Consider the following 14,568-nt stretch of genomic DNA (forward strand, 5'->3'; position numbering starts at 1 on the left):
TTTCCTAATGGGAATTAATAGTAGGTATCCGATGTAGACCCTTAATTATTCCTGATTAGGGTTTTATATACTTTTTTACGCCCATGTAAAATCTTTGTACTCCTCACTTTCCTCCCCCAACACAGGAAATTACCACAATGAATTGTTACATTATGCCGAGTATCCCCCCCCCCCCCAAGAGACCATCTGCTCCTGGATAGTCAACTAGGTGCCCTGCATTAATAAATCAGATGCTGCGATGACATAGACTTTCTTGTTGACATCTACAATTCAGAATCTGATGTTCTCCACCCCACTTTGTAACTACAAAAGGCTATAATGGCAGGTGTATTTTGTTCAGTCTAGCTTCCAGACACCGCTCCCGAAGTTGTTTTGACTCACAAGGCTAGTAAGACACTAGAAGACATTACTAAGATGAAAAGGGTTAGGTATCCTTTATTCAGTTGTGACTAAAACATCACACCGGATGCAGGTGTCTTTGCCAAGTTAGTTCTGCCTCCAGCGTCCTCAGCCTCAGGTTGTAGAGGGCACGGGAGGGTGGGGCCCTTGCAACCTGCTTATCGCAGCGTGCGCGTGTCTGTGGGCGTCGGAGCAAGCGCAGGACACTCAGGGACCCACTTTTCTAGTCTCAACCTCACCTCAAAGACTGTCAACTCTTGCGTCCCTCCCTCAGCTCACCACCCCTCCTCTCCCATCCACTCCCACGCCCCGCCCCTAAAGCGGAAACACCGTCCTGTCATTGGCCAAGTCTCCTCTCACTCCGACCGCACCACCAATCCCTGGAATCCTGGAGTAAGAGTGGCGCGGCCAATCGGGGCTCTCGCAGGGTCCGGAGCCGGGTCCGGACCGCCCAGAGGCGGGGCCGGGGGCGGGGCGCCGACCCAGGATTAGTTGCCATTCCGAGTGAGAAGCGGGTCGAGGTGGCGGCGGCGGCGGCGGCGGCGGCGGCGGCGTTTGCGGTGGCGCGGGCTGCGCGCAGCGCGAGGCGCCTCGAGGCCCCTTTCTCTCCTCAGAGGCCAGAGTCGCGGCGCTCCCCGCGGCCGCCGGGTCCTGTCGCGCGGGCGCCCACCCCCTCCACCCCCACCCCCACGAGGGCTGAGGAGGCGCGGGAACCCGGCGAGTGCCCTGTCAGCGCGATGTCCGGGGCGGCGGCGGCGGCGGCGGCCGTGGGCTCGACGCGGGCCGGGCCGTGAGCGCCCCGCCGAGCGCCGCGGGGCGGTTGGGGCCGTTGGACGTTGGCCGTCGCGGCGTCCCCTCCCCCTCGGCGGCGGGGTGCGCGTCGGAAGGGGAGCCCCGCGGCTCCGCCCCTCGCCGCCCCTCCCCCGTACACATCGCACGCACCGCCGCGCCGGCTCCCACACGCTCGCGCGCCCGCTCGCCCGCCCGCCCGCCCGCCCGCCCGCGGAGCCACCATGTCCACCGCGTCCTCCAGTTCCTCCCAGACCCCTCACCCCGCCCCGCAGAGGATGCGGCGCAGCACCGCGGGCTCCCCGCCCGCCGCTGCCGGGAGCGGGACGGGGCCGGCCGGGAGCTGCGCACCCGCCGCGGGAGCCGGTCGGCTGTTGCAGCCCATCCGCGCCACGGTGCCCTACCAGCTCCTGCGGGGCAGCCAGCACAGCCCCACGCGCCCGGCCGCCGCCGCCGCCGCCGCCGCCACGCTCGCCAGTCTCCCCGGGACCGGCGCGGCCCGCGGCCCCAGCCCGTCTAGCCCGACTCCACCGCCGGTCGCTGTCCCGGCCGAGCAGGCGCCTCGCGCCAAGGGCCGCCCGAGACGGTCCCCCGAGAGCCAGCGGAGGAGCAGCTCACCTGAGAGACGGAGTCCCGGCTCGCCCGTGTGCAGAGGTAGCGAGCCCAACCCTCCCGTCCTCCCGGGCTGCGTCTCCCCGACGGTGCCCTGCGTGGAAACTTCAGCCTCTCCGGGCTTCTGTTTGCTAGTTCATTACCGAAGGTGTGAAAGTGGCTGTGGGAATCTCACCCCCCCCTGAGGTCGCGGCAGGGCTTGGAGGAGCGACCTGAAAACCAACTTTTATCTGACCCTCACACCGCCCCTCATTTTTCATCTTGCATCCCTCGCCTGCAAGGAAAAGTGTTTCGGTTTGTTAGCTTGTTAGCTCTCTGTGTTTGTAGCCGGGGAAGGAGTTGCTGGGTGAAACCCTGAAACACGCACACAAACTCTCCAGCGGCGGATGAGGTGGTAGTAGTAATCTCTGCAGCCTTTGTGCTTTCCCACCAAGTTCTTGACTCGTCTCTAGTATGTTTTGCTCGTTTTGTGATTTGGAGGATTGATGGCGTTACTTATGACGTTAGGCTATCCTTTGCATGTGTAGAGGAGACAGTTTTGAATGTGCATTTGAAGTGTGTAGGGTTTATCCACCCGCCCTCTCCACTTTATATAGCCATGCATCAGAGCACTACTACACTACAAATGGCTCGTGCCCGAAAGAAAGGTGGTTTTCACGATGCATTTCTTAAAGCCTGTTTGTGGAGTGTGTTTACTTTTTCCTTCCATCTCTAAGTATACTTAGCAGTTCAGCTGAGCTATGTAGGGTTCTCAAGTTTCTTTTTTGTTGGGTGTCAAAGGTAATGGCGAGTGGGTGGATGCTGTGAACTCCCCTTAATGTTTTCTGTTTGGGTTTGGTTTTGTTTATGCCTGGGGACATAGTGCATGATCTAGTTGATTCCTGGGGGAGAAAAAGAAAATTAGGCAAAACAGGGACGTAAGGCCATAAGGGAGAATCAAGTATCTAATATTCTTAGATACCAGTCTAGAGCTACAGTTGTTGTTGCTGCTGCTGCGTTATGGAAGGAAGGAATCATACGGAGTAGGGAAAGAAAACAAGAAAAAACACCTACTCAGAAGGAAAATACTACCAAGCTCCATACGATGTTTATATGGTATGTGAAATTTTTGTTTACGATGGACGTTCTAAGGTGTTTAGAGTTGGAGAAAGTGATTGCAGTATGATAGATCAAAGTTTAGGTATTTTAAGCTTTAATTTAGACCTGTAATTAGCATGTTGCTAAAGCACTTGCTTTCAGACCACTTGATGGTAAGCCCCTGTGTAGGATGTAGTGCAGTGAAGTAAGTGCTTGAGCACCGAGAAATACATCCTGTAATCTGTATGCACCAGGAGGAATTTGCTCCCCCACTACTCCCCCAGGTCAAGCCAGCTGCTGCAGAAACTGACATCCTCCAGCAAATCCTGAATGAATGAATGAAAACAACGTGATCGCCCTAATAATGACCACAACTGAACACACATCTTTGGCTGTATTTTATAGAAAAGTCCACCATTTTCTAACAGATTAATGCCATATGCAACTCCCTTGCACATTTTCTGTGGCTGTGTTAAAGGAGAGGTAACAGAAAGAAAAGGAGGCAGCAGACATTTTTGAATGATTTAGCTTTAACAGTTTGTTAATGGAGTTTGGGGGTTTTCTTTCAGGGAACAATGTAAAAAAATACGAATTGTAGATTGTGTGCAGAGGATTTTGTGGGCAGAGTTAGAGAAGTTTTGGCAATTGCTGCAACAGTATAATGGCCACCTAGTACCTCCTTTCCTTTTGTTGATAAACACTAACATCGTACCATAAATAATAGTACAACTTGTTTTTCTGCATCCCTCAAAAGCCCTAATTGCTTAAGAATTACATGCCCCATCATAAAGTAGTTTTAATGAAATTTGTGATCAGGCTTAAATTCTGCTCTTTGTTGTAAAATTGCACGTCAGAGTTTAATGCAATTTTAATGCAATCATGATGAAAACAATTCTTGAGTCTGGATGTGCAGTAGGCAGATTTGCAGGGTCAAAGCTTGTGCTGGGGGTTGAAGGGCTTTCTCTTCTGTGGTTCTGCTGTTTATAACATCAGGTGTTTTTGTCAATGTCTTGCATTGAAGTGATTTTTGAATGCAGGCTCTTGTGCTAGTCCCTTGATTATATTACCCTATGTTACTGGTCCACATTCTGCCTTGTTCCTCCTGCTCCATATTGAAACTACAACATATAACTAATACGTTCTTTCTGTTTAGCCACTTAAAAATCTGTCCTGTGACTTAAAATTTCAATTAGTTTCTTTTGAAACTAAGGTTCTGACTTGAGTGGGTTTTAGTTTTCACTGACCAAAGCGCCTGCTGCTGTTGCTGCTGCTGCAGACACTGACATCACTCTGCTGCATGAATGAAAAACAACAACGTGCTCCATTGCTTCCTCTGCTCTCCTCCTCCTTCCTTTTCTTGCACATTTCAAGGTGTGGGGATAGACACTATACTATACTTTGAAACTACACATAAAAATAATTAAGTAGATGGTGACTGAAGGGGTATGTACTTCATGTAGATATGTGTTGTTTACAGAAAGCTTTAAGAGCTACGGACATTTGAATTGTAGGTGACAATTAATTATTCAGAATTTTATTCATATTTTGTCTGATTGTGAAAAAATTATAGAAACAAAGTTTTTTAATTCTTTTATCAGGAAGAAATGTGAACAATTTTTGAACACATAATGTCAGTATTTTTTTCATAAACACTCTTAGCATGCATATTTATGGGGTTAAGGCTAGAGTAATAGTTGATACTTAAGTCAGAAAGCTGAGGAAAAACTGAATTCTGTAAATAGAACAATCAGTTTTAAAATTTATATTAATATATAAGACCTAGTAGAAAGATAATAGTTCCCTTTATTTTGGGCCTATAGCTTCAGATAATTTAAATGGTTACCTTAACAGAGGATGCATAGACCTGCTAACATCATGCTTTATTTAAAAAAACATGGAAATTTACAAATTGAAAGTTCTGTTTTGTTGGTGTTCCTCGATCATCCTCTTTTTGTATTTTTTCTTTCCTGTGTATTTCAAAACTTCAAGGTTTATTATTTATATTCATCTCTGTTCTTCTACTATTAGTAAAATGTCATCCTTCCCTTGTTTGGTTCTGAAGGGTTTTGAAGTGGTGAATGACAAGCTACTGAATGCATCCTCTGGCTCCCTGTGATGTGTTTGTAATAGATGTAAAATCATAAAGTATTATGCTAATAGTCATTTTTTGTGATGGTAATAACAAATTCTACCTTTGAGATAAGTAGAACAATTCGAATGAGACTAAAGCAGAGTGTTAGGGTTAAAATTAATGATCTTTAGTAATGATCTAAAGAAAATAGAAAGTGGCTGCTCTCTGAAATCCAGTAGAACAAAACCCATGGATTGAAACACTAAACAAATACAATGCTGTGAAGATAGTAGGTAGCAAATAGAAATGTGTGTGTGTGTGTGTAAATATCCAACATTAAAAACTTACAGGTTATAGAAATATAAAAATAATTGCCTACAGTGCTCTAGTTGGAGAATCCTGCTTATGTTTTTTTTTTTTTTTTTTTTTTTTTTTTTACCAAATCTAGTAACAACAATTCTGAAGATCTTGTAACTTATTAGTTCCTTCTATGAAAAACAATATGTTAATCTTTTATTTAACCTACCAGATTTATTTTGGTCTCATACTCCTAAGATATTGGCAACCCTAGACTGAAATTTGATCAGATTTCCCCCTCAAGAATGTTGAAAACCTTTTGTCTTATGCATAAAGAAATTATGCTATTATTAAAAGATAATACAAAGCCAGCAAGGGTAGAATGTTTAACTGCAGACACTGTGTTAATGGATATGTGTGTGCTTAACCAGTTCATTTGCTTTTAAGTTTTTAAGCTCTTCATTAATTTCCCCTTTTTGAGTAATTTTAATGCTGTCCTTAGTTGTGAAATACAGACATTTTGGTAATTATTTTCTCTGATAGAAATACTCTCCAATTTCCTTTTTGAAAGTTTATTATCTGGCTAATATTTTTAGAGATTGAGGTTTTCTACACCCTTCTCCCCATTTAAAATTTATTTTTCTTAGAGTCCTTTATAAGAATTTATTTCTAAACTTTCCTGAATAGAGTGAAAATATATTAAGCTTAGATTTCCAGAATAATCTTTAAATTCTGATTTGGGGGAAATATTTTTAATCTCTTGTAATTGAACTAAATAATGTTAATGGCTCTGATTTTTTTCCCCCCTGTCCATTATGGTGCATGAGATCTCACAATCAGTTGTATGAGTAGTAAAAATCATTTAATCAATCTACTTTATGTTCAAAGATTATATTCTTCCCAAATACTATTACCCTGAGCATATAGAACATTGAATACGTAAAGTGTATATAGTAGGATAATGAATTTTTAACTATCTTTAAGGTTTTACGTGTGGTTATTGGATTGAATATAATTTTATTAATTGGAGTACTTTTCACAAAGGGATAGTTAATTGACTTTGGTTTGCATTTTTGGAAGATTTTTACATTGGAGATATATTGAAAGGTAACGACATTCTTTTATTTTACTTGTGATAATGTGGGCTACATTTGAACTAAGGAAACAAGGCTCAGCTCCATGCAACAAATCAAATGTAAACAAAAGTCAGCATTCAAATTGAGTCTGACATTTAAAAAAATAGTAAAAAGTTAGTTGTACCCAAACTTCACGTGCAGCTAATACTGTATCAAGTATATATAACCAGTGACTCTGGGTCTTAATTTTAGTTCAGTCTTTTTTCCAGAGCTTAGAATTTTCAGACCCACCCAAATAGGCTTTTCTACAGTACCTGTCCTGGATCAGTGCCTGGCGCTGTTGTCGTTGGTCCCCGGTATAGCCTTCTGTTCTCCTGTCTTTGACAGCCTTTCTGTGTGCCCTGCATATTATTTATTTACAAATAAGGTTGAGCTCATCTAATGTATGGCCTCATAACTGATCTGCTACGATTAAACTGAAGAAAGAGAATACTACTCATTTCCTGATTTCAGTCTGGGGAACTGATGGAATGATCAGAGCCACCAAACTTTCCCTTACCTTTATCAGAATGACCAGAATGTAATCAGTATTTCTGATAACTCAGAAAAATATTGGTGCTTACTCTGCAAAATAAGTTTTAATGGGTTAGGGGTAAGACTGAAGTATCTAAAGATATTATTTATGAACAAATTATAGAAAAATATCTACCCCAAATCTCATTTTTATAGAAACATGTATGGCTGATACCTTTATCACTGTGGTTTATTTTAAGTGAATATTATTGATGCAAATAACAGGAGGAGGCAAGTTCATGAATAATTGGTGACTTCTTTGTATTATCCTGTCTCTCTAGTTGCTGTAGATAGAAAGGAAGAAAACATTTGAGGGTGACTATTTGCCAATCTATGTATACTTTGAAGTTCAGCAAGAAAATGGGTGTAGAATCCTGTTCTTTTAATTCTAGATTGTTGATTCCACAGTTAAACTGCTGGGATTTTTGGGCTAAAAGAATGACAAAGAAATGGATTTTCTTTTGTGTTTCCATTGACACTCTTCTGCAGTGCTGGGACATGCTCTTATACTTTCAGAATGTCTAAAAATGTTAAGACAGTTTGGTGAATGTAACTAAAATAGAATATGGAAGGATGGCCATTTTCTCTGCTTGCTTCTTACAGGGAAGGGGCCCTCACACATGCACATGGAGGAAATAGGGAGATGGAGATTGTACCTTGTTCCTGGAGCTCAGGGTTATGAACCTTATTGTAGATGCTTCCATTTATATGTAATAAGAATCTATGCTGTCTCTTGAATCACATTATACTGTGCAGAATGCTTTTCTCCTTTCATAAATGTTTAGAATTAGTTATAGATGGTGGTAAACTGATTTGACTAATGCCTAAGGAATTACTAAGCAGGTACTCGTCTCAAGTAATTGTCTCAGTAGATTGATTCAGCCTTCCTAGGAGACAACAGTTATGTTTGCAGTGTGAGTTTGAACTCCACATGTATAATTTAACGGAGTGCCACCATGTTGCACCTTAATTGTGACTTGCCAAAATTAAGAATGAGTTGAAGAAGCTAGTGAAACCCATAGTAGTGTGGCAAGGTTAGTGTTCAAGATTGCCTGTCAAGTTATTGGAATTAAGTAATTCGCCAGCCATCTAGCAGTGTTTTGTAACAAAAAACTAAAAAGCACTGCTACTTGCTGCCTAGTATTGCTGAAGATCAGAAATACCTACCAACAGCTAATAGTAATAAAAAGTATTTCCTTATGTATCCAGTATGGTCATGGTGAAACTTTTTGAAGAGTTCATTAACTGATTTTTGTCTTTTCTACTATTAGAAAAACCATGTTAATATACTTCTTAAGAGCATATTTAATTAACAGGGTCACCCTGTATAGTGTAGGTTAGCTCAAGCTGGCCATCTTCCAGCCTTAAGTTCCTGAGTTACTGGGTTACAGGATGCTGTACCATGCCCAGTCTCTGCTCTTCTTAAGAATCTTTAGAATCTATCTATAGTTGTGCATTTACAAAGCATTCTTTCAAATGTCTGGACAGTGGAGTGGCCCTGAGGATTACTTTAAAGTTGCCACTCTGTTAATATACTTTTTTCTTTCATTTTCGAAACTGAGAATAGCTTCATCCAATGGCTCCAATGGCTTTTGTAATATGTCTGGATCTACTGCATATCGTTGCATATACATAATATTCTTTTGTAGTTTGACTTAGGGTGATGTCACTGGCCTCTATGTGCTCCAAACACATATACGCTTTGTTGTAGAAGTCTGAATTGTTGTTGAATGTAGTTTCCTGTGTAGTATTGTAGAATGTGTAGCAATACTTAATGATGCCTCTTGAGACTATTCAAATGAGTATGACTTGGCTTTGACTAAAATACCTGCTACTACTGAGTGAGAATGCAAGATAGTAAACCTTTTTCCATTGACCATTTATGTGCTGTCTTGATTGAATGCTCAATGACTTATTTTTTTTTCTTATATTAGAATTTATGTATTTCATTTTTATTCCCTTATTTATATTTTAAAGTAATATTAACATTATAGCCCTCACCTTTACTCTTCGCTCATGTTCGTCTTTAAGATGGTTCGGTGTTTTCACTTTGCATAAGCCATTCAATCAAAAGTTAACAAGTTAACTTTATGCAGGTAACTCTTATTTAAGGATTTAATTTTACATCTAATCTGTGGAAGAACAAAGCGGATGCTTGGTAAATCATATTTTGTGTGCCAGTCTTTTCTAACGTTGCAAAAAGAGTATTGTAGAAAAGAGTATGGCCACTGAATATCATTATGTAGTAAGTCATCTGAAATTTTAAATAGGAATTTAGGAAATAGGACAGTATAGAAAGTGATGAAGTAAACTATTATTATTTTATATTCATTAAAAATACTCCATTCTTGAAGTCCCTAAAAATGTTTAAAAAAAGGTAACAATACAGTGTAGTTGATGAATCTTTGCGTGTTTCATCCATATTATTCCATAATTAATGTAGCTGTTTGCAAGTCCTTGGCAGTTTAGCTGTGGTTTGGTTATGATTTTTCATCTCTATATCTCTGTATGTAAGGTAATTCTTGTGGATATGTGTGCTTTATCTAATATACCTGTTATTTTTAGCATTACAGTATGTAGTATGATATCTGGTACTTAAATGGCCTTACAGTAAATATTAGTTAAATCCATATATAGGATTTACAGAGATTTCTGCTTGAGCTATCTAAATACACATATGTGCACACTAAGAGACAAGTATGCATACTCTGGAATGAAATCACTGAAGAATGATCATAAGGACATGAAATCTTATAAATATGTGATAGATTATATTTATGCTACCCCCTTTTTATAGAATTAGCTGGTTTGGGTCTTTGTTTTGGGCCTGACATTCAATGGTTGTGGTTAAGCATAGAAAAACTTGGAGTTAGATCTTTGTATAATGTAGAAGGAGCTAGTATTTTGCTGTAGAAATAGTTGGGAAAAAATGAATTTTACACAAGTATTTATATTTTGAAAGACATAATATAGGCTTCTACAGAGAGAGTTTTTTTTTATAACATACAAAGTTTAGACACAGCTGTACATGTTTTTAGTCATAGATACTTCATAGAGTGTGAAATGTACTAAAATGACTTTAAAATAGTTGCTTGCAAAGTCATTTAAAAGACTAACACAAACCATTATTTAAATGGACCTTGAGACAGTTTCTGAAGGAGCCAAAAGTCTGAATTGTAAAGATACACATTTTTTTTGGTAATTGTTTTGATGCGTGTACTAATTATCTTGTTTTGGCCCCTCCCTTCAACCCCTTCTATGTCTCCCCACCTCACTTCTCAAATTCATGGCTGTTTTCCTTTTTATTATTGTCACACACACAACACTTGTGTATATATAAATGCATAACAATATAAATACAGCCTGCCAAGTACATTTAGTATTGCTTATATGTGTATGATTTCAGGGTTGAGCACCTGTTACTGGATAGCCAATTAGGGTGCTCATTCCTGGGGAAGACTAAGTTTCCCTTTTTCAGCAATAATTTAGAATTCTGTCAAGTAGATCTTTATCTATTGAGATTCCATGGAATAAATAAATGGACTGGCATCTAAATATATTGTATTTCCAGTAATTTAACACCATCATGCCCAAAATCAGTGTGCTCTTTCAGTTAGAAACTGAAATGTAGTATTTCTTATATGGAGAATGTGAGTGATATATTAATCTGTGCTTTATTATTATGAAAACATTAAATTGTCAGGCAGGTTTTCAGGTGGTTATTTGCTTTACTTATTCTCTAACTTATGTGCAAGCAAAATAATTTACCAAAATGTTATTTGCACAAACTGTTTAAGAAGTCAATCACACAAGGTTCATCTGAGGTTGTTAAAACATATTACTGAATAGTGTAATTTCTCTTTGCTGAATAAATGTTCTGACATTTAGCAAAATTAACTAATACCCAAGAAGCTATTCTAAATGAATATGAATATATCATTTCCATCACCTCTTTAGTCTGAGTTTGAAAGTTCTTAGAAATTTGGTATTCAAATAATTCCTAAAAAGGAAAGAACTGTTGTACAAACTGTTTCTCTCTCTCCCCCTTTCCTGGGAAAAGATGTGTTTATTTTAGATAAATATTTCAAGGTCTGTTCTAGAATATTTTGTCCTTACCAAATAAACAAACAATAACAAAGAGGTATTACTCCTTTTATAATTTCTTAGTTCTTTTCCTAAGCAGCCTTAGAAAGTAGTCCTCTTTCCTTGGGAAAAGCTTTAGAAACCCTTGTATTCTTATTACTGTCAGGAAGACAAAACAATGAGTAAACATCATTAGATTAGTCATTTATTTGTAGGAATGCATGCTTTCGTTTATAATTATATATTTCTAGAGGGTAATTTTTTTTAACATAAAGCTTCCAAGTTGGGGGTGGGGAAGGGAGGAGGGAAGAGGAGAGGAGAATGGGATTGCACACATGTGTCTGTATGCTTTGAAGATCACACTCCTTTCTCAGCAATCACCAGATAATAAGTGCCTGATACTCTGTCCACATAGACGAGAGGTTCATGATCATCTTTTTTTGTAGGACTTTAATTTTAGTATACAAGTGGTAGTGACTAAATTTTGCCCACTCACATAAGATAAAATCAATGGAGACCCAACTAGACCCAGTTTTGAAGTTCTTCCCTGTGATTATGGGGTAATTTACTACTTATGTCATTACAATTACATTTCCTTCCCAGAGGAATGCTTTAAATGTTGAGCTTGTGGACTAAACTGCTTACTTTAAAGTTGTTTGATAAGAAATAGGTTTGTTGATTTGGTTAGGAGAAAAATTTACTTTCAACATGTTTCCTTTTGTGAATCATTAAACATAATTTGAATTCACAGTTGTATCCAATTTACTACTTTTTAAAATTTATTATTTTTTTATGTGTATAGGTGTTTTGCCCTGCATGTATATATCTCTGCACCACACAAGTGCCTGGTGCCCATGGAGGCCAGAAGAGGGTGTCAGATTCCCTGAGACTGGAGTTACAGACAGTTGTAAGCTGGCATGTGGGTATTGGAAATCAAACTCAGGTGTTCCTAACCACTGAGCCGTCTTTCTAGCCTGTTTATTCTTCTAAACAAATGTATCATACTTTTCTTCATAATTAGTGAGTTCAAAATTGTTTTGGTTTTTACATTCAAAACTGAAACAAGCTTTGAAAAGTGTACTAGGCATGACGGTGTATGCCTGTAATATTAGTACTCCAGAGACTGAGGCGGGAGGATAGAGATCTTAAAGCCAGTCAAAACAAGAGACCCTGTCTGAATTTAAAACAAAAAGTATAGGGGTTGGTGAGATGGCTTAGAAGTTGAGTGCCTAGTGCTCTTGTGGTGGACTGGAGTTCCATTCCTAGCACCCAGGTCCTAGGGCTCCCAACCACTTCTAACTCCAGTTTCAGGTATTCTGACCCCCTCTTCTGGCCTCTGAAGGCCACTGTAAGCAGATGAGCACACCACACACAAAAATAAATCTTCAGAAAGTATGTGTGGCATTTTTGTGGACTAGAGTTATTCTTAGAGGTAGAGCTTGTTAACAGCAGATTAAAACCGACATCCCTATATTCTACAAACTTAAAAATCTAAATATTTTAAAATATAACTGTCTTTGAAGGTTTGTTAGTGCTTTTTTTTTCTTAGATGTATGTTTTCACAGAGTAGACTACACCACACTCTTATAGTATGGAAATTAATGTTCAGTTTAGATGCTTTGAAAAAGTGGACTAGTATTATTTTATGCTACTAAGAGAATAAAATGATTTAATAAAAATTTATATATAGTTGCACATTTGAATTATGCTTTAATGATTCATTTGTACAGAGATACAATTTAGGAGTAGTTATCAAGATCAGAATATTGAATGATTTAAGTTTAAAGTCAGGGACTTGATGTGGAAATGAAGATGGATGGTTTCTTTGTTGGCACTGTGGAGTACAGTCGTGGATGATGATGATAATGATGGTGGTGGTGGTGGTGGTGGTGGTGGTGATGGTGATGATGATTATGATGATTATGATGATTTTACTTTGTACTAGCCTAAAGCTTCTATCTTATTTCTCCCTCTGATTGCTGTATATTATTCAGTCTCAGAATTCTCTTCAGTCTATCAGTTTTATTCCCTTCCCTCTTAGATGTCTAGAGGGCCCTCTAATAGGTCCCAATTATTTCCTGTTAGACTGTAGACTGCTTAGTATTCTTAGGCCTTTCCCTGCCAGTAGGCTTTTATTTTGCTATTTTACTACAATTAAGTATAGTCTATCTTTAGAAGAAAAAAAATTGATTTTTATAAAAAGATATCTTTTGGTTTCTTAGTTAATAAGGTTAATAAGAAAGTCCACCATGTTTAGCTTGACATAAAAGACTCATGCATCTTAATACAACCATTTTGTACCTGTGTTCCTGCTAGATTGAATTCACTGTTTTTAAGAAAATGTTTTGTTTTCTTAAGGATATGTGTTAGTATTCTTTTGTAACTCTTTGAATTCATAGTCTCTGTCAGAAATGTCTCTTTCTCTAATTTATGTGCATTTTTTTTTTTGCTGAAAATTCCTGAATTCTTTGCAAGTAGTCCTTCAGATAGTCTCAACTTTTTCAGGTGGGGATAATTGTTAGTCCTCTGTGTTTTTGAAGCACTGTATACACATATTTCTGTTGTGTTGCAGCTATTTAAGGAACATGGGATCTTACTTAAAATGTCACTTTCTTTATTTAGAGTAGGAATCTAGTCACTTTTGGATGTCACTGCCCGCCAAATATATTCCTCTATTTGAATGTTTTAATGTTACTGTATCAGCTTATTTGAAATTTTACTAAGATTCTTTTTAGTTGACAGTTACTTTTTTCTTAAGTGCAGGTGCCTCTGAAAAGACATTGAGACTTGTTATATTTGTATGACTTAATTCAATTACATTATTTCCCTTGTGCTACTTAGATGAGAACAAACAGTACTAAGAGAATGGATGTTCTCTTAAAAAGTAGGAGGGAATGATGAATATAGTCCTTTTTGAATAGAAAGTGCTGGTCTTTCAGTAAGATTGATAATAGTAGGTATTTGAAAACAGAACCCCTAGTCTCCAAATGGCTCCTAGTCCTATAACCTAGAACAGATGACAGCACTGGATTCCTTGCTTACCAAGAGGTTTTAGCTTGGTGGCTCAGCAGGCAAAAGTGCCTGCCCCTGAGCCTCATCTGAGTTGCCTCATCTGAGTTCTATCCTCTGGATCCACATGGTGGAAGGGGGTAATGGACCCCTAAAAGTTGTCCTCTAACCTGCATATTTGATGCAAATGTGCACATATCTACAATCAATTATAAAGTAGTTTAAAATGTTTTATAGTTAAATCTGTTGTTAAACTTACTCAGAAAATTTGACTTCAATATTTTGTTTTAATGTTACTCAACAGAATTTTTTCCCTCTTTGATGTGACACATGTGTATAGTCATAATCTGTTTGAAATGACATGCCACATTTCTCTGGTAAGCCTGTAGAACTTTGAGATAAGTGTACCATCCTCCAAACCTATTTAAAGAGATCACATTGAGGAATTACATATGTATCCTAACAATTTTTTTTGAAACTTCTTGAAAAAACATTTCATTTATAGTATTGTCAATGATGGTGAATTTCTCTTAGGGATGGATAAAACTTTTGAAAATAACCAAGAAAGTTATTAGGAACCTA

The 14,568-nt window shown here is 39.1% G+C and overlaps 1 protein-coding gene across 5 annotated transcripts in view; it reads left to right on the forward strand.

Annotated features, from left to right (window-relative positions):
- The first annotated feature begins 1,397 nt into the window (after positions 1-1,397).
- Positions 1,398-14,568, forward strand: part of Glcci1 (glucocorticoid induced 1) — a 79,839-nt gene continuing 66,668 nt past the window's right edge. For 2 of the 5 annotated variants that reach the window (XM_052719834.1, XM_052719835.1), the window contains exon 1: positions 1,398-1,842. In XM_052719834.1, coding sequence (XP_052575794.1) covers positions 1,413-1,842 — 430 coding nt within the window. In that variant the 5' untranslated portion in view covers positions 1,398-1,412. The other 3 variants (XM_052719836.1, XM_052719838.1, XM_052719837.1) reach the window with 3 other exon arrangements.

This window comes from Peromyscus californicus, unplaced genomic scaffold, assembly GCF_007827085.1.
Source record: "Peromyscus californicus insignis strain IS unplaced genomic scaffold, ASM782708v3 Scaffold_6__1_contigs__length_162567912, whole genome shotgun sequence".
NCBI lineage: Eukaryota > Metazoa > Chordata > Mammalia > Rodentia > Cricetidae > Peromyscus > Peromyscus californicus.